The following is a 19,203-nucleotide window of genomic DNA, read 5'->3' on the forward strand; positions in this document are numbered from 1 at the left end:
TAACCCCGACGACAAATGAATATCGATGAATTTTAAAAAAAGATGGCAAATTATTTAATTTGCAATCTCGACTTTCACCTTAGCCTAGTTGTTACAATTTTCATTGCGCAATTTATAATGTGAAAACTTTGTTTTTTGTTTTCAAATTTAATAGCCGTACAAAACTACTAAAATAAAGAGACCGGGGTATCTCATTCACAATCTCCAGACAGACTGTCTATTCCTAGAATAGGCTATCTGTTTTGGAAAAAAAATATGTATGTAATTTCACAGGCTGGCAATCACGGAGAGAAAGTTTTATTTTCTCATTCAACTTTTCACTATTTAAAAGATAGCCTTTAGGCTTAAGCCTCTGTCTAGAAGTAAACTTGGAGCTTGGGCATATTTGATCTTCAGATGACAAACTACCTATTGAAAAAAGTATTTTGGAAATACCTTTAGTTTATTTTGTCTTTGTCATCCTTTAACGAATACTTAATAGTTTCTCACATGGGTGTCAAGACAATAGATTAGATACACTAAGATCGTATGTCTGGAGATGTCATTCAAGTTAAAGTTAAAGTCTCCTTTATTTCATTTCCATGACGCTCATAACTATGCATGACCTATTTCACGGTTATCTTAGGAAACTCGTCCCCATGCGTGAGTTACGTATTATTGTGACGTGTGTATAGAGTCGCGCGATCGCATGTTTGAGAACTTGGCCCTTGATCGTGGAGCGAGCACCTGTCTCTCCCAGCTCTGGGTTTTAACTCAGACCACTTAATTAATATATAGTTGTCTGAAGTTTTGATAAAGTTTATGTTCCAGTCATACCCCATACACCGTCTCATATGCAGTTTATCCTTTACGACAATTTACTGACATGATCTAAAATTTTGATAGTTTGTTTGTTTGTTTATTTATTTATTAGCTCCATGATAATAGATCCATGGATGGAAGCAGGGAGGGCTGAGGGAGGGAGGGATGGATCGATCGATCGATCGATCGATAGATAGATAGATAGATAGATAGATAGATAGATAGATAGATAGATAGATAGATAGATAGATAGATAGATAGATAGCTAGCTAGCTAGCTAGCTAGCTAGATAGATAGATAGATAGATAGATAGATAGATAGATAGATAGATAGATAGATAGATAGATAGATAGATAGATAGATAGATTGATTGATAGATAGATAACACGTATATTGCAATATAAGGTAGGCTTAAACCTAAAGTCCCCTATTTATTTTTTGAATAAAAAACACACACCAAACAATACAATATACAATATCCTCAATAAGGCATAGGGGCGTGTATTATTTCATATATTGTTGTTTTCCAGGTCTACGGACTAAATATAACAACTTTTTGACTATATATTCCTACCTATAAGGAGAAAAGAGTTTAATATTTCTACTAGTATAGAGATCAAGTTGATACATTTGTAGCAGCGGGATTCGTACGATATTTTCCTAAGAAAACGGCAATCTAAGCAATAATACGTGCTCCCGTGCAATAAGGCCATCAAAATGACACCGCCATTAAAACAAACAAACAAACAAACAAACAAACAAACAAACAACATTAACAAATGAGGTAATGGAGCCAGCAGACTCTGCTCAGGGCCAGGGTACGTCCAGTAACCAGTGAGTCGAGTGACTGTCATCTGCTTTGAATAGCTGTCACCCTTGACCCCAAGTGATCAACATGGTCGCCCCATCACATACCTCGCTGTCTCGTCGCATTGTTCTTGTACTTATCGTAATTTTTACTACACTTTCAATTATTGTAGTACTCAGAACACTGACTTTATCTTCAAGGCAACCAGCTGTCCAAGAATGCAACCCGTATGATACAGACTTCATTGCCGCAAACGATCGACTCAAGCGAAACCTGCAACGAGCTATATCCATTCGCACTATATCCTATGAGTATGACCATCAGAACACAGAAGAATTATCAAGATTTGTAACATTTCTACAAGAAAGTAAGACGCAAAGAAAATATGTCGTCAAATTGTACATTTTTATCCATATCTGCGTGTAATAGTTTGCATTACTCGACTGTTAGTTATCATGTTAGTTACACAGTTGAAATTGCAAAGTCGCAACACATTATATTTAGGCCGTTATATTTATAATGTATAATGTATTCGGTGTCAAATACAGGACCTTGAGGCTTGGGGCAATGGTTAATATATATATAGTGCACAGCACATTTACATGTACATGTAGCAGCACATAGTTTCATTAGGGGCAACAAACTTTATTAACTAATATATTTAGAAGAAGTGACGACGCGACAAGACTCGGGATACGATATCACTTGTACCAATGGCTTTTGCTACCTATGACCAACAGTCACTTTCTCTTACTTTCACACACTGCTTGTGGTATTTTGTAATGATGACGATAGTTCTATGAATTTTTTAAAACTCTGACAAACTGTCGTTTTCTGTTTATCTACTATACTGTATACAGCATTTCCCAATGTCCACTCATCACCTCTAGTGAAACGAGAAGTGGTTGCCAACTATAGCCTTCTGTTCACAGTAGCAGGCACAGATAAACATATCAAACCTTACATGCTTGCAGCCCATACAGATGTTGTACCTGTACAAGGACAGCAATGGGACTACCCATCATTTGAAGGACTAGAAGAGGATGGTTTTATCTATGGCAGAGGGACAATTGATGATAAACATTGTGTTATGGTGAATGCAACTACTGTTTCTTTACTATCAAAAAAGGCTCAATGATGGTGAATGTTATACACTTATTGCCTGGCTGTCATGTGAGGGCACTACAGTAGACCTCAAGGGCTGTTATCCAGGAACTGTCTCCTGAGGCTGAAAGCTGAGGGAAATAGTTACTACATATGACATTTACTAATGGTCAAATGAGGCCAGGCAATAAGTGTATTGTACACCATGTGATCACATTCTTGGGCATGAATTAGTCAAACAAAATCACTGTTGGGACTCCTATGCTACTGTAAAAGTGCCCTTGGGAAAATAGAAAACGATTATTGCCCTCTTTATGCAAATTGAGGTCACTATTGAATTGAACTGAAATTGAATATTTATTCCACCAGAAGAAATATATATATATATTTAATATTTACACTGAGGTTCTATATATAAATTCTCTCTCTCTCTCTCTCTCTCTCTCTCTCTCTCTCTCTCTCTCTCTCTCTCTCTCTCTCTCTCTCTCTCTCTCTCTCTCTCTCTCTCTCTCTCTCTCTCTCTCTCTCACTCTCTCTCTCTCTCTCTCTCTCTCTCTCTCTCTCTCTCTCTCTCTCTCTCTCTCTCTCTATAATAAGGCTAAATCATGGTAACTAATTTACATAATTAGGAAACCCCACTAACATCACCATCATAATTTCTTTTATGAGAGACAGCAAAGTTTCCTTGTACCTTGTAATTTATTTATTTTATCTGTTGACAGTAACATTGAAGACTGAAGTAACAGTTGCCAATTGTACACAGTGAATAAAAGTAACTTAACTTTAGGTTAAAGCCAGGTACATCTCAAATATAATCATGAATAGTATAAGTGAAATAAGGTACCCTATTGTCCATTTCAGGGCCTGGATACTATAACAAGTGCAACTAATTTGCATAAACACTGAAAGCATGATTATGTAAATTAGTTACCATGATTTAGCCTTATTATATATATGTAGACATATTCTAAACATTATATACATATTCTAAAAATAAATAATCCACAAAATAATCCAGAATACACTGCAGGTAGATACACACTCTAAAACTTACAAAAGTGTGCTGTTAAAATCTGATAAAAATTGAAGGTTTTAAAACTAGAGGTGCAAATCATTGAATTGATGATGAATGTATTGAAAACAAAACAATGTCATGTCAGAATTATAGGGGAAAAAGGAACAAAACAGCAATAACTTGGCAACAAAATGGTGATAACTTGGCAACAAAGTGGCAATAACTTGGCATTTATTTCTTTTTTTCATACAATTGTCATTCTATCACTTTGCTTCTGTTGATTTTCCAAGGAAGGTTCAGAGTCTGAATTGACCTTTGACCTTTTGACTGACCTTTGTTGCACATTTCATAAGGTCATTGACTTAAACAACATCTACCATGATGTGGTCAAAACTCAAGGGATGCTCTGTACAAACAATGGACTATAATCATATTACAGGACCAGGGACCAGATATAAGGTGATAATTACATACCGCTGTACAGTAAATTTAATACATTTCAATAATGATACTGAATGCATAAAAAGATGTGTATTTTTAATATCTCTTTATAGTTTCTGTTTTTCAGGTGATGAAAAATTATGAGCAAGTTTTCATCCATATATTTTGGTATTTGAAATTACTGTTGAAGTTGTTTTCATGAAGGAATGCTGCCCTAGGCTACTAGTAGTATTATGTATTGTACTATCCGTTAGAATTTACTTTGACATGATAAAATATAAGTTGAGATATATGATCCTACATTGTTGGTTCAAATATTGAGTATTAACAAGTTGCAGAGTGTCCATATTACTTCAGTTCTGATACAACTTTAAAACACATTTGTATACATTCATATATAATCAAAGTAATGAAAAGTATGGTATACATTTTTATTTTACTTTTGAAAGATGAATTATGTGTGTTTGCTGTGAAGCAAGGGGAAACTGGTTAATATTATAATATAGAAAAAGATAAGGACATTTTGAGTAAAACATTCATTGTCTCTGATATTGAACCCTCTAGAGATGATTTGACATTTGAATTGCTGGTTAAAACACACTAGAATATTTGTATAATGACAACTGTAATTATATCAAGTCTACTTTACTTAAATCTTATCTCACATATAATTCAATATAACAGGGATAAAATCATCATAGTTACCATTCTCTCTCCTTTTCTTTATTTTCATATTTGTTATAGGGTATATTGGAGGCCTTAGAATTTAGACTTCAGCGAGGTGAACAACTGAAAAGGACACTTTACATAGCTATTGGGCATGATGAAGAGGTAAATGTGTGTGTGTGTGTGTGTGTGTGTGTGTGTGTGTGTGTGTGTGTGTGTGTGTGTGTTTGTGTGTGTGTGTGTGTGTGTGTGCATATAAGCATGCTTGCTTGCATGTGTGTGTGTACATGCATGTGTGCATGTTTTATTTGTAGAATCATCACTAATTTAAAGGAAAACATTACCAACATTGTCTTGTTCATTTCTTTTTCTCACACAACATTTGAGCAAATGTTATAAAATGAAAGCAGTGGCCCCTTTGCTATAATTTTTGGAGAGATTAACACTTGTAGATGGTACATGTATAAGAATTTCTATCACTTTCAATTCATTAAAGTTTATTGAACTACATGTATATGTACTCCAGACAGTATTGATCACCATGTTGTTCACTCATAAATAATTTAATGTTAGTAGACTACTGGCTGCAATTAACTCACCAAATTTGTATCAAATGGTATATTTCAGTAGCTTTAATGTATTACTAATGCAAGCAATTGTGAGGCCATTCGACTCATTCCATGGACGTCAATTTTCATTGCCTTAAAGCAGGTTTTCAACCATTCCTTGTAAACGACTAGTGATGGGTTTTAAATCTTTGTAAACCAGGTTATGAATTTACCCTTTAACCATACTGACAAAAGAGGGTTTTTTTTTTATCTCTTCTGAAAAACACGTAAAACTGTTACAATTATGTTGATATAATTATCGATCTGTTGATAATCACCTATTTGTAATAAATCATACAAGATGTCCATCTCTCTCCAAAGTGTATGGTCTGATACATCTAGTTGAATTGTATACAGGTATAGTACAATCAGTCACATGTTACGCTTCTAATCATGTGCACCCATAACATCTCTACCTGTACATTGTGAATACATGTTAACAGTGAGCCTTTGTAATTCTATCAATCTCATTGTATAACTTATAATTGTTAGTAGGTCTTTTAAAAAAAATTTTTTTTTAAAGCTTTTAAAATCATTAATGTAAGTCTGTGTAATGATATTGGTGATGCTTTCAGTTCATAATAATATTTTTGACAGTGTTGAAGACTTAGAAATGATAATTAACATCATCAGGATACTATGAATGATCTGATTTTCAGCAGTGATGAGATAATATTCAGACACACATTTGTGGTGCCCCATCTTGCCATTATTAAAGTTGTGTGTTTTACTGATCCAGGCATAGAGAGTGTAAAATTAAAAATAAAGTACAGAGGCAGATGGGTCATGAGAAACACATAATGCTACCCTTATGTACAAAGTATAGTTGCTTTAAGTACTTCCCTTCACAACCAAACTGGCTCTAAGTAGCCTTGAAACTATTTTATCAGACAGGTCAGTTGTGATGACTTTGTTGATAATGTAGCGTCCATATTTTTATCATGTTTATTGTAAGAATTCTACAAAAATGGTGGTCCAAACTTTTATTTAAAAAAGTAAAGTTATCTCCAACTATGCAAATACATATCATAAATTTTAGATAATAATTATATCATTCCAGTTAGAGATTTGTAAAATGATGGTCCAGAACCTTTATCCTATTTACCTAGTATAACACACAGAGTATAAAAAAAAGGGTAATCAGAAATGATATCATTTGTTTTTGAGTTTTGCATAATATGACGCAATGAGAGATTATTATCTAACTGACCACTTTGCTATATCTGTGACTATAAAAAAACATTTTACAAGTTACACTAAAGGTGATGTTTTATTGTGCAAGGAAAATTAGCTTTTAACATCCAGATTTTGATTTGAATTATTATATAAATGTTTCATCAGAGACAAAGAAATAAAATCCTAGAACAAGTACACTTATACTTATAAGTATAAATAAAAATAAAAATAAAATAAATAAGTAGCCATTGTCAATCAGAGCATTTTGATGTAATAAAGAACTAAATGTTGGTATCCAGGCATACTGAAGAAGAATTTATGTAAGACAGGATATAGCATGGATTACAGACTAGCATTCAATTTGCAGTCACCAAATTTTCACTTCAGACTAGTGGCAACTTTGTTGAAGTATCATTTCCACCTCCTATCAGGCTGGAAGCACACTTCAGAAAGTTTTTGATTATAGTCACAGTTTTCAGGAAACTTCAAACAAAAATTGCTCTGTGTGTGTGTGCATTGGTGCTAAAGTGATCTTTCAGTTCATGTGACTGCAAAATTAGCAGCAACTTTCAAAGTTGTGCACCTTTAAAATATACTTTATGTATCAGTTGAAATTTCATGCAAAATATATTCAAAGTTATAATGAGAAGAGAAAATTTCTCTAATTGGAAATACCCTTGTCTTTTAATAGTGACACTGCCAATGAAGTTTGATGTACTCCACAAGTAAATTGACAAAGAAGTCAGAATTCAAGGCACCAACTTAACCTAAATGAAGTCTTTAAGTTTAATGTATAAGCTTTCAATAATTTCATATTGGCTTTATAGAATGATGATATTAACATTAATAAGTTGTAAAGGGCTATGTTTCAATCCCAGGTCATTACATTAGGATTATATGGTATCAGATTTCTGTAGCATTGCCACTCCTTTTTACATCAAGATATCAATCCTAATCTAAAAGTTGGTCATTAAGTGTTACCATGTACATTCACATATGGTAATTTTAACATTATCATTATCAATTGAAAAACATCACATGTAAAATTTTAACCCAGTGTTTATTTACTCTAGAAATATCAGAACAGTTTGTGTAAGGTGATGTAGTTACGTGATACAAGCATATGCAATGTGATGTAGCAGACACATGATAAGTCATTGAGTGTATTGGTATCAGTATTCCTATGTGGTCATCATTTCAAGGCCACTTAACCTGTGAGTAACATCTCACTGCTCTGTAAGGTATGACACATCGGTCAACCCCCTCCCTGAAGAGGCTGGTGAGGATGGAACAACACAATGTATCTTATAGTCTAGCATCACACCTGTCCACTCAAGTCAAAGTGTCTGTGTTTATTTGTGTTATCACTAGCTGTGATATCATTCCTGTATCATTTTGGTATCCTTAAAAAACCTCTTGTAGTATACACATGCATGTTTTACACTAGCAAGTAGTAATACTACCGTAATAATTATAAGCTGCTAAAAAAATATGAAATTTCATTGTGATAGACAGTGTAACTGTACTAATCATGCACAAATAAGCTTTAGAAGGAATGTTGGTCTCAGTATTAGTGCGGGGGCATATGGCAGATTTTTGGGTTTCGTGTGAAATTCATGTTAATTTTTGCCAACATATATCATTGTGTTCCCCATCATCTGAGCAATTAAAAAATATATGTTGGCAATTTTTATTTCAATATGAAGGGTAATTTTTGCAGCACTTTCATAAATGATGTAAAATCATGGTTTTTCTGTATATTGATGGCAAATTAAAATATGTGAACTGTACGATTGCTTTATATCTGTATAAATGTACTTATGGGCATCCTGTTGACGATAAACTTGTAGACTGTTGTATAATTTTGCATTTTAATCACAATATTATAAATTCTGGCTTATTTATTTGCATATCATTTGCATATTATGTATGATGCTTCAGGTTTATTTGATTTCCTGTATTGTTTGATGTTGCTAATTGCTATTCTTTCAAAAATGTACGCCAACCATGAATTATTTCAGTTACTTTGAATACTCTGGTTGGTTTAGGGAGCCTTCAGTATTTACAGGGGGCGGAGGAAATCACACATGGTCTGTTAAGAAAAACATGACCCCCCCCCCCCCCCATTCTCCATTCGTAAAAAGTGACCCTCCCCTTTGTCCCATTTTGTAAAACATGACCCTCCCCATGACAACTGCATATACTGAACGTTAATCAATATTCCCGTTATATGTATACATACACATTAAATCATTTTGACGCTGTATATTTGTACATATACTACCATTGCAGGAGTTATATAGAAACGCCTGTGATCAGAACGAAATAAAAAGTCTACTTCTTATCACTATCAAACTGACAAATATTGGTACAAAAACAACACCGGGCACGCCCCTCTGTTGTAGGTTCATGCACATACATGTACTTGTCTGTGGTTCACGCGACTCTTTTATCGGTTTGTCTGTGCCTGTGAACGTTTGTCATGTTGTAACATAACATTTGAGTGTAAGCTTATATAATGCGACGTAATAGTCTGTCTGGTCCTAAAAATAAACTTTCAGTGTATAGATTATATGTTGAGTTTTGGGCGAAAAATCGCCAACACACATGACAGTACAACAAAACATATACTAGTACACGACATTCAAATCTGCAATGAATACTTACAACAGATGTGATCGTGGAGTTTGTAGTTTAGCAACTCCGCTTGTGTACGGTCCTTTTCGAAATCTCTTGAACTGATTTTGAAATCTAAACGACAGAAGTCGCTTGTTATCAAGTGTACATACACACATTAAAAATATTCCTTTTCAGATCTGGCATCTGGTTTTAATACGTATCTACACATGTAGTATTGAATGCTGGACAGGTACATTCTACACAGGATATAGAGTCCAAGTTTAGGTCTACACAAAATTTGAAATTTTACCTCAATATTAGCATACAAGTTACATAAATTGGACCTCCTGCAAATATTAGATAGAAAAGAAACATCACTCAGTAAAACACCTTTAGAAACCTTCAGAATGTTTCACCCCCACTTTTGATCAATTGAGATACATTCTAGAGCAATGGAAAAAGTCAATATGGCAGCTACTTTAGAACGTTTTTGTTATTTGTTCTGTATTCTATGTTCTGTAGAAATATCATGTTAAAAAGTAAATGAATCGTTGTTAAAGGCATTTCATGAGGGCTCATTAATTTCCCACTTTGCAATGGTGTCAAAATGAGATAGACTTAGTCATCAAGTTGGCATGTGACTACTTATTCCCAGCAATAAAGGTTATTTGTGTATGAGAATTACCAAAAGATGTAGAAGGGTACATTCCATGTTGTTTATGTTGAGGATTTGAATGTCAGATTTTATTTGAGTAATAAAAAACTTGGAATGATGGCTAACAATGCAATAAAATTTGATTTAAGATACTATTTTCTGGTGGGTTGGTGGTTGGGGTTGGGTGGTACATTAGAATGTGTCTCTGCTGTTACTTTCAACCTTTATTCATGACTGACCAAGAGAAAGTTCGTTGCGTAATCGAATGTAAGAGTGCCTTCACGCTGAATAACTAAACTAAATATGTATATATTCATATTGTTCCTTTGAAATATTAGAAAAGATATTCTTCAGATACTGATTTTATCATCTTTATTTTATGCTGTTTATCCTGTTTTATTTTAGAATTTCGATGAAATAACGTAATCAAATGTAACAGCGGAGAACACATCTTTTCATGTTGTTCCCTTGAATTGACATGTAACTCCAACCAAATAGCTACACTAGTAGAAACGTAGACAATGCATACGACATAATGGCGTGAGTGAGAGACTAGACAGTAGTTTTGAATAAAAATAATTGGGTCTATTCACTCGAATACATAACTTTGTATAGTAACGATTCAATTGATGCTATGCTATTGATCAAAAAATATGTTTATATCAGATGTAAACTGAATGCCTTCAATAAAGGCAAAACTTTAGATTGCTGTTCCTTCACGCCTTGTCGAAAGAAAAATTCTGCGCTACCAGACATGATATTGCATATCCATTAGTTACTACATCAATAAATAAAACGTAGCTTTGGAACTTATTGTTCATATCCTCTTTTGTAAAAGTTGAGTTTGGTGTATTTTTAACCCGCTGTAAATTTCACTAGAGTCCACCATTTTAGTTTCACTATACGAAAAGTCATATTTGACCATGTCTTTCCACCGGGGTAAATCTTTAGCAGAGGATGTGTAAATGTGGTGAGTATGAGATGAAGTGACACCTTTGACTTAATTCACCCCCGGTGACCTCTCCCCTGGGGGCTGTGAACAGTCAAAAGTGTCACTTTGTCTCGTACTACCCCTTGACAGAGATGGTAGTTAGGTGGGTCACAGGTATGGTAAAGGTTGGGTCGTGCCAGTAAAATCAATTTAATACTAGACAATAATTTTGAAAAAAAAATAATCAGGTCTACCACTCAAGTAGTTGTTTTGTCAACTATTTTTTTCCTTGTTACCACGTCTACTCAAATAAAACCTACCTAAGAGTACCCATTCATTCTCATTCAGGCTACCAGCCTACCATCCACAGACACCACCACACGATCTAGGTTAGTGTAATCTGTTCACCTTAAGCTTATGAGATTCGCCAAGTTTTATTACAAAAGGGCGATGGATATATTCACTTGTTTCAAAGATGGTAGACTGTAATTTGCTAGTTAAATTTCAGTAATTGTACGTGTATTAATGGCTTACAGCTCGATGTAGTTTTAGTGGAGATTCGACTAACCCTGGGCTTCGCATCACTGTTTCATAGCTGACCCCCACCGGCTACCTATTCCGAATATATGCATGAACCGTTTATTGTTTCGATACTGAGAGGTATGACATGCCAAAATATACATGTACTAGTATAGTGATATTTTCTCTATTTTATCGATTAAGTATAATATCTATTGCGATCAGAAGTGCATATTTTTAATCAGCTCACACATCCATATAACACCAGAGGATGAGTGCATTCTTAAGATCTAGCGTAATTACTGAAAATCACTAATTATGCAAATAACTCATTAAAATTACAAGCTATACGGTATTATCAAACTTTATGACACATGCACTTTGTTATCATTAATGTATGTACTAAATTACTTCGATTCATAATCATATTTTAACATTCTGAATGACTTAGAAATGGCAAGTAAAGTCAGAAGGAACATTTGAACTGTTTGTTTTATTGAATTTGCCCAAATTTCAGCGATAAAAAATAATTTTCATTCACTCATGGTTTTCCTAACCCTGCCATATAGGGCGTCGATTTAAATTTTTTTCATCTAATTGAAGACATTTAGGGTCGTTTGGGTCATGAGAAACAGAATTAAAGCTGCCCTTATATATACCTACCAATTACTGTTGTTATCTTTACAATATACATAATGTTCTGACTGTTGCTATGGACATGGTCTTGTTGATAGGCATATTTCATACATGTTTTGATATTTTTTTTGGCCTGACTAACCAAAAATGTTGTTATCTTTGCAAAATGTACTGGCATTAATGGCTGTTGCTAAGGCCATATCAATGGAAGTTGACTATAATCACATGGATTCATGGGTTTTCATTGCCAAACCAATGGTTAAGAATAGGGTCTTGGGGCCACATTTTATTTTTAGCCCCCTAAGACTAATTTTGAAGATAAAAATTGCCAACATGTACTTTTTTATATGTGGTCCTATAATGAACGTAACCATATATGTTTCATAAAATTAACATGCATTTCACACGAAAACCCATATGCCCCTGCACTATATTGACTATGCCACTTTATTGAAATATTAAAGTTACCAAAAATGTTCATCAACTTTGTAGCTCAAACTCTTCTGATATTTCTATTGTGCAAACATCAAAATTATCACTTCAATAGATATTAACTATCCATTACTAGGTTAGTGGATTCAAAGGAGCGGCTGCCATTTCACAGATTTTACAGTCTAGGAATGTTGAAGTTGAATTTCTACTTGATGAAGGCCTGACTGTCACTGATGGTGTTGTTCCACTGATCAAAAAGAAGGTGGCATTGTAAGTAGGAATGTTAAAAATACTATATAAGAGGGTAGTTTTAGGTAATTCTCAGTAGATTGCACTCATGCATATTTCCAGTAATAACAGTGAGCCAGGGGCAAGAGATTACATTGGAGTAGCCTGGAATCCATGCGAATGGGGGTTTTGAATTTGTTATTTAAATCCCCATTCGCATGGATTCTAGGCTAATACTGGATGGAGACATGACCTATGACCATTAATAACAAAATATGGAGTTGTGTTTTGGCAATACACTTGCATCTAACCTGTGACTATGAACATCTCATTGAGTATCTCAAAGTTAAGTTACTTCTGTAACCATGTAAATTGGTAAGGTGGTTGTCTTTATCTCAAACATTAAAAGTCAAAAAATATATGTAAAATTCAAACTAAACTTCATGAGTAAAATTTTTGTCATTGACAACAAAGAATGTCAACTATTGGCATTCGTTTAGTTAGTCAAATTCCGGGAGAGGACAATTTTTATTATATACCACAGTAGTCCAGGATTCTGGCCCAAACCAAACAGTCTCTACTAAACAGCGCACCTACTGGCCAAGTGGTGTAATCTTTTGTTTTTCAATGACCGACCATCAACTGACCAATTTGAAATGCAAAAGGCGCCCTCAACGATTGGAATCTGAGTACATAGAATCTACAAAATTAGTTGAGACATCTGTCTTATTCATTTCTGCCTTGTGTTCTTCCACTAGTATAGATTATTTGGAGTCTAATTTATTTTGTATCTGACTTTCACAGAATAGGTGTGGCAGAGAAGGGTTTCTTGACAGTGGAGGCTGTACTGAACACTACCAACACTGGTCATTCATCGATGCCCCCTAAGCACACTACCATTGGTAAACTAGCTCAAGGCGTCTCTCGGTGTGTTGACATTCTTTTTTTTGCAGTTTGAAAATTTCCACAACTTCATTTAGAATTACCGTAAAATACAAGTTTTTATGAATATGTCTAGACTTGAAAAGTCATTTTTTTTTTAAAATTTCCTCAAATTGCTGTGATTTTCATATAAGATGCCAAACAAATATGAATGATAACCAAATGATATAGCATACAGTTTATGTCACACAAACCAAAATAGGTCATTTTGGAGTCCAAAGTGTATAACTAACCACATGTATACCCTGAACTTTACATGGCATAGGAAGTCAATGAGGCTTTCACTTTTTTCAAAACTACGATATGCTGACTTGCATGTGGGGACCACACTAGGGAATGATAGTTAAGAAAAGTGACCACACAATATTCTTTGATTTACTTGTGAAAGTTCTTTGAATCATACCAAGTACATGAATCGTCTTATTTACCCTCCCTGCGATATGTAGTTTTGGTTACAGGGGGGGCCCGTGTATCAAAACTTCTATACAGTATATTGTGCCTGTAAGTATTTAAGATTGTAAAATAACCTTACATTGTAATACTTTGCAGATTAGAAAATAACCCTCTGCCTAATATGTTTGGTTATGGACCAGAGTGGGCAATGTTTGAAAATCTGGCACCAGAGGTAGGAAATATCTTGGTTGTACATTTTATTATCAAAACAAGTTGTACACACAGATGTATATATATAGACTCATCTATCAAGGTCATGTGATTAGTAATAAAGTATGAAGTTGATAACCCTGGATAAAAATTATGTATTTATTCATAAGCTTTCACACTCATTTGATTCCCTGATCACATGATCCTCCAACTCAGTTGAGTCCCTGGTCACATGATCCTCCAAATCAGTTGAGTCCCTGGTCACATGATCCTCCAACTCAGTTGAGTCCCTGGTCACATGATCCTCCAAATCAGTTGAGTCCCTGGTCACATGATCCTCCAAATCAGTTGAGTCCCTGGTCACATGATCCTCCAAATCAGTTGAGTCCCTGGTCACATGATCCTCCAAATCAGTTGAGTCCCTGGTCACATGATCCTCCAAATCAGTTGAGTCCCTGGTCACATGATCCTCCAAATCAGTTGAGTCCCTGGTCACATGATCCTCCAAATCAGTTGAGTCCCTGGTCACATGATCCTCCAAATCAGTTGAGTCCCTGGTCACATGATCCTTCAAATCAGTTGATTCCCTGATCACATGATCCTTCAACTCAGTTGAGTCCCTGGTCACATGATCCTCCAAATCAGTTGAATCCCTGGTCACATGATCTTCAGACAATATAGATACTTACGATAAAAATCCAAATACCTACTATTACTATGCAAAATTGAAGAAAACAAAATCTATCATTACAAATACACAAACTAAGAAGCACACAGTTTGAAGTCAAAAGTTTGTCGAATTATGTTGTATGCATTGGTTAAACTAATTCTTACTAGAATTCTACCCTCAAAAGACAAACTGTGAAACATCCCGTTTCTGTGCACACAATTAGTATATATTGTATACACTACTATCACACAATTCATGGAACTTGTCCAGAATGAACTATATACAAACAATGAAGAAAACAGACAGTTTTAGTATAAATTTTTTATCACTGTACATTTCTTGAAATGCTTTTCCAAGATCTTATAGTATAGTAGGGGAGGGGGGGGGGGTTTGGGGGTGGGAAGGTCTGTCCAAATGTTACCCTTGACACAGACCTAAAGTGGTATCATCTGTTATACTTCCTTCCAGTATGCAGTGTTTACTGCCAACAAGCAACTGGGATTAATCCTTCACATAACAATCACATCCTACAGGTACCCACTTTATAATTGCATGTAAAGGCATCCCAGAACATAGTGGTTCAAAACTTTCAATACTTAAAAAGACATGATAGAATTCACTTTCAATACTTTCAAGACATGATAGAATTATCTATTAACTGTAACTGTAACTGAGAGCAATCTACTAAAACAAGCATGTTATAAAATGAGGTTATTACCTTGTTATCTCTTCTTTGTTCTTCACACTGCCATGAGTGCAGTTTCTGCAACCGTAAGACGAATGCCACGTTGCTGAAACTGCATGAAAATGGTGATATGATGAATGAAGAGGTGATATCAGGTAATAACTAATTTATCATATGTCTATACCCAGGAATTCAAAGAAAAATTACCACAGCTTGCTTTGTAGTGCACTTTGTGTTATGTGTCGGGTAACCGGAACAAGCAACTTTTTTTATTTGCCCTAAAGTAAGATATCATATGTATGTATATATATCATATGTATTTATATGTCAAGTGGTAAAATTTCCCTTATCTGCACGAATGTAGAACTCGGCAATCAAAGACCTCATGGAAGATTGGTAAATATTACTGGTAGTTTATACCCACAACTATAGATGGTATTGCATGTGGGCCTATGTCTATAAATGTGCATTGAATTTGTTCATTGTCCTGTACAGATGACAGTGGTTGGTTTGGTCTATAGCTTATACCAACAACTGTAGACTGTATACACATGGGACTATGATTAGAATAGAATAGAATAGAATAGAATAGAATAGAATAGAAAAGAATCTTAAATGCATCCGTTAAGAAAACTACATTTCTTCATAGGATTTTCTGCAATAAGTGTTTGGTGTTAAAACAAACTAGTAAATACTAGTATATCAACTAGAGTATAATAATTAATTTTATTCTATGTCTTAAAATGTGCATTGTTCATTGTCCTCTACAGATGACAGTGGTTGGTCGTGTAATTATGTCAAACCTGTGGTTATTTCACCCAGCCATTAGTTGGTTTATGTCAGGTATACCTTCAAATAATGCTATGATCAGAACGACTACTGCAGTCACCAAGATTCACGGTGGCTTTAAGGTAGGTGTCATTTTACATCTAACTTTCAGTGTATAGTGTCAAGTTGCCCAGACTCTTTCACTGAGGGCTCTCACATTTGGCACCACAGAGAGCCTCTGGGGTAATACACTGTGTGTCAGTAATTGGAAGAAGATGCCTGCATGGAGAGGCTGACCAATATGACCTCCGTAGTAAACTCACACAGTGGCAACTCTTGCTAAAAGAGTATTTTACTCAGAACAAAGACGATTTAATTTCAAAACGTTTATACCATGATGTCCATGAAACACACAAATGTACACAGAGTTGATGGAAATGAAAATTTGAATCATTTTTACCTTCCGTAAGGGAATGTTATAGTTTAGGGAGAGATAATTCATATCTTATCTGTTGTCCATTATCCATGATACTAAAAAGTCTACAAAATCAAACTGGTCACAGAGCACAGGTTTGATTATGTCTACACTTGATGCTATCTTGAATAAGGAAGGGGAAATGCTAACAAGTTTTGGATAATCTACACCAGCTTGAAATGACAATTTATACAGTGAATGAAATTAATCTACCTCAACATTTCAGGACAATGTGATACCTCCTGTAGCCACGGCAACTATTAATCATAGAATACATCCAGCTCAGTCTGTCAAAGAGGTAAGTGTACTTTATAGTGTGCCTCAGAAAACACACACACACACACACACACACGCACACATGCACACACACACGGTGCATGCACACACACACACACACACACACACGTGCGCGCGCACACACACACACACACACACACAGTTAGTATCTAAAAACATAAATAGTGGGAGTTCTCTGTATGTATATACTGTGGCTCAATTCAAATTCATCAATACACATACCCCCTCTAGAAGACTCATTTGGGTTACTATTGATTTCAAGTCAATTTCAGTGGATGGTGGTCTGTTTCCCCAGATGGAATTAGATTTTTAGAATAGGAAGAGAAAATCTGATGCAAAACTTTAATCAGTGTGTTATTCATGGAATGGTGAAAGTAGCTGGATGACAAAAACATAACAAACAATCCTTGTTAGATTGTGTAAATCCAATGTATGCACCTGACATTTATGAAGAATTTTGTACACAAGGGACGTATCTGATTATCTTGCATGTACATGTACATACACTTACAAAACAAAGCTTTGCAAAACAGTTTTACTCTCTTTCTGTCTTCAGGTGTTAGCTCATGATTATCAAGTACTGAATGAAGTGATGAGCAGAGAAAAGGACAAGATAAGATTAGATGTCAAAGCATCGTTGGAGCCTTCTATCATCTCACCTCATGATAAACATAGCTTTGGATATCAGACCCTCACTAGAAGTATAAGACAAGTCTTTACAGATGTAGCAGTGACTCCAGGTAGGACGTTTTTACCAACTGTTATGACTGTGTTTTGGTGAAAAATAAGTGTGTGTTATTTAGATAACGATGACCCTTTTTAATTGTTAATTTTAAAAGTTATCTAATATATAAATTTTAAATGAAAAAGTTTATTCGTATACTTTTCTGATAAATTTTTAATGAAAACAAAATTCTCAAATCCTTTGTGAAATTTGCAAAATTATGGCATCCCTACACACAAAATTACACATTTTGTTTTATAGATTTAGCACAGGTCTTTGTTTGTGTACATTCACCCTAAAATCTATTGCCTAACATTTTGTCAACTGTCCCACTCAAAATGTTCATTTTGATGTCAGTATTTTCTTCACTCATCACAGAAGACCATATCCAGTTTTTGAAAATTTGAAATGTAGAAATGACCAACAATGAGTATAATTTTTTCCCTTAGGTTTAATGATTTGCAATACTGACACAAGACACTACTGGGCACTGACCGAGAATATCTATAGGTTTGCACCAGCAGTGATGACACTTACTGATCTGCCACGTTATCATGGCATCAATGAAAGAATATCAGTCAGAAATTATGAGCAAGTTGTCAACTTTTATTATCACTTGATGCTGAACTCTGATCAAGAAAACTTGGGTAATTTGAATACACACAACTCAGAACTCTAACCTAGAAATCTTGGGTAATTTGCATACACACAGCTGAGAACTCAGATCAAGAAAACTTGGGTAATTTGCATACACACAACTCAGAACTCTAACCTAGAAATCTTGGGTAATTTGCATACACGCAGCCGAGAACTCAGATCAAGAAAACTTGGGTAATTTGCATACACACAACTCAGAACTCTAACCTAGAAAACTTAGGTAATTTGCATACACGCAGCCGAGAACTCAGATCAAGAAAACTTGGGTAATTTGCATACACACAACTCAGAACTCTAACCTAGAAATCTTGGGTAATTTGCATACACGCAGCCGAGAACTCAGATCAAGAAAACTTGGGTAATTTGCATACACACAACTCAGAACTCTAACCTAGAAAACTTAGGTAATTTGCATACACGCAGCCAAGAACTCAGATCAAGAAAACTTGGGTAATTTGCATACACACAACTCAGAACTCTAACCTAGAAATCTTGGGTAATTTGCATACACGCAGCCGAGAACTCAGATCAAGAAAACTTGGGTAATTTGCATACACACAACTCAGAACTCTAACCTAGAAATCTTGGGAAATTTGCATACACGCAGCCGAGAACTCAGATCAAGAAAACTTGGGTAATTTGCATACACACAACTCAGAACTCTAACCTAGAAATCTTGGGTAATTTGCATACACGCAGCTGAGAACTCAGATCAAGAAAACTTGGGTAATTTGCATACACAG

At 35.0% G+C, this 19,203-nt stretch overlaps 1 protein-coding gene across 1 annotated transcript; it reads left to right on the forward strand.

Annotated features, from left to right (window-relative positions):
* Nucleotides 1–1,588: 1,588 nt before the first annotated feature.
* On the forward strand, nucleotides 1,589–18,482 carry LOC144432786 (N-fatty-acyl-amino acid synthase/hydrolase PM20D1-like). The gene is made up of 11 exons (XM_078121068.1): nucleotides 1,589–1,619; nucleotides 1,782–1,976; nucleotides 2,470–2,702; nucleotides 4,914–5,000; nucleotides 12,548–12,681; nucleotides 13,444–13,566; nucleotides 14,131–14,206; nucleotides 16,310–16,450; nucleotides 17,009–17,080; nucleotides 17,636–17,819; nucleotides 18,253–18,482. The coding sequence occupies exons 1-11, from the start codon at nucleotides 1,589–1,591 to the stop codon at nucleotides 18,480–18,482; spliced, it is 1,506 nt and encodes a 501-aa protein (XP_077977194.1).
* Nucleotides 18,483–19,203: the final 721 nt, after the last annotated feature.

This window comes from Glandiceps talaboti, chromosome 1, assembly GCF_964340395.1.
Source record: "Glandiceps talaboti chromosome 1, keGlaTala1.1, whole genome shotgun sequence".
Taxonomy (NCBI): Eukaryota; Metazoa; Hemichordata; class Enteropneusta; family Spengelidae; genus Glandiceps; species Glandiceps talaboti.

Excerpts from the sequence above, each read along its gene's own strand:
- LOC144432786 (XM_078121068.1), top strand. The coding sequence starts at position 1,589 with ATGGAGCCAGCAGACTCTGCTCAGGGCCAGG. Across the intron at positions 12,682-13,443 it reads ATCAAAAAGAAGGTGGCATT|AATAGGTGTGGCAGAGAAGG; the intron begins GTAAGTAGGAAT and ends TGACTTTCACAG. Across the intron at positions 14,207-16,309 it reads TTGAAAATCTGGCACCAGAG|ATGACAGTGGTTGGTCGTGT; the intron begins GTAGGAAATATC and ends TGTCCTCTACAG.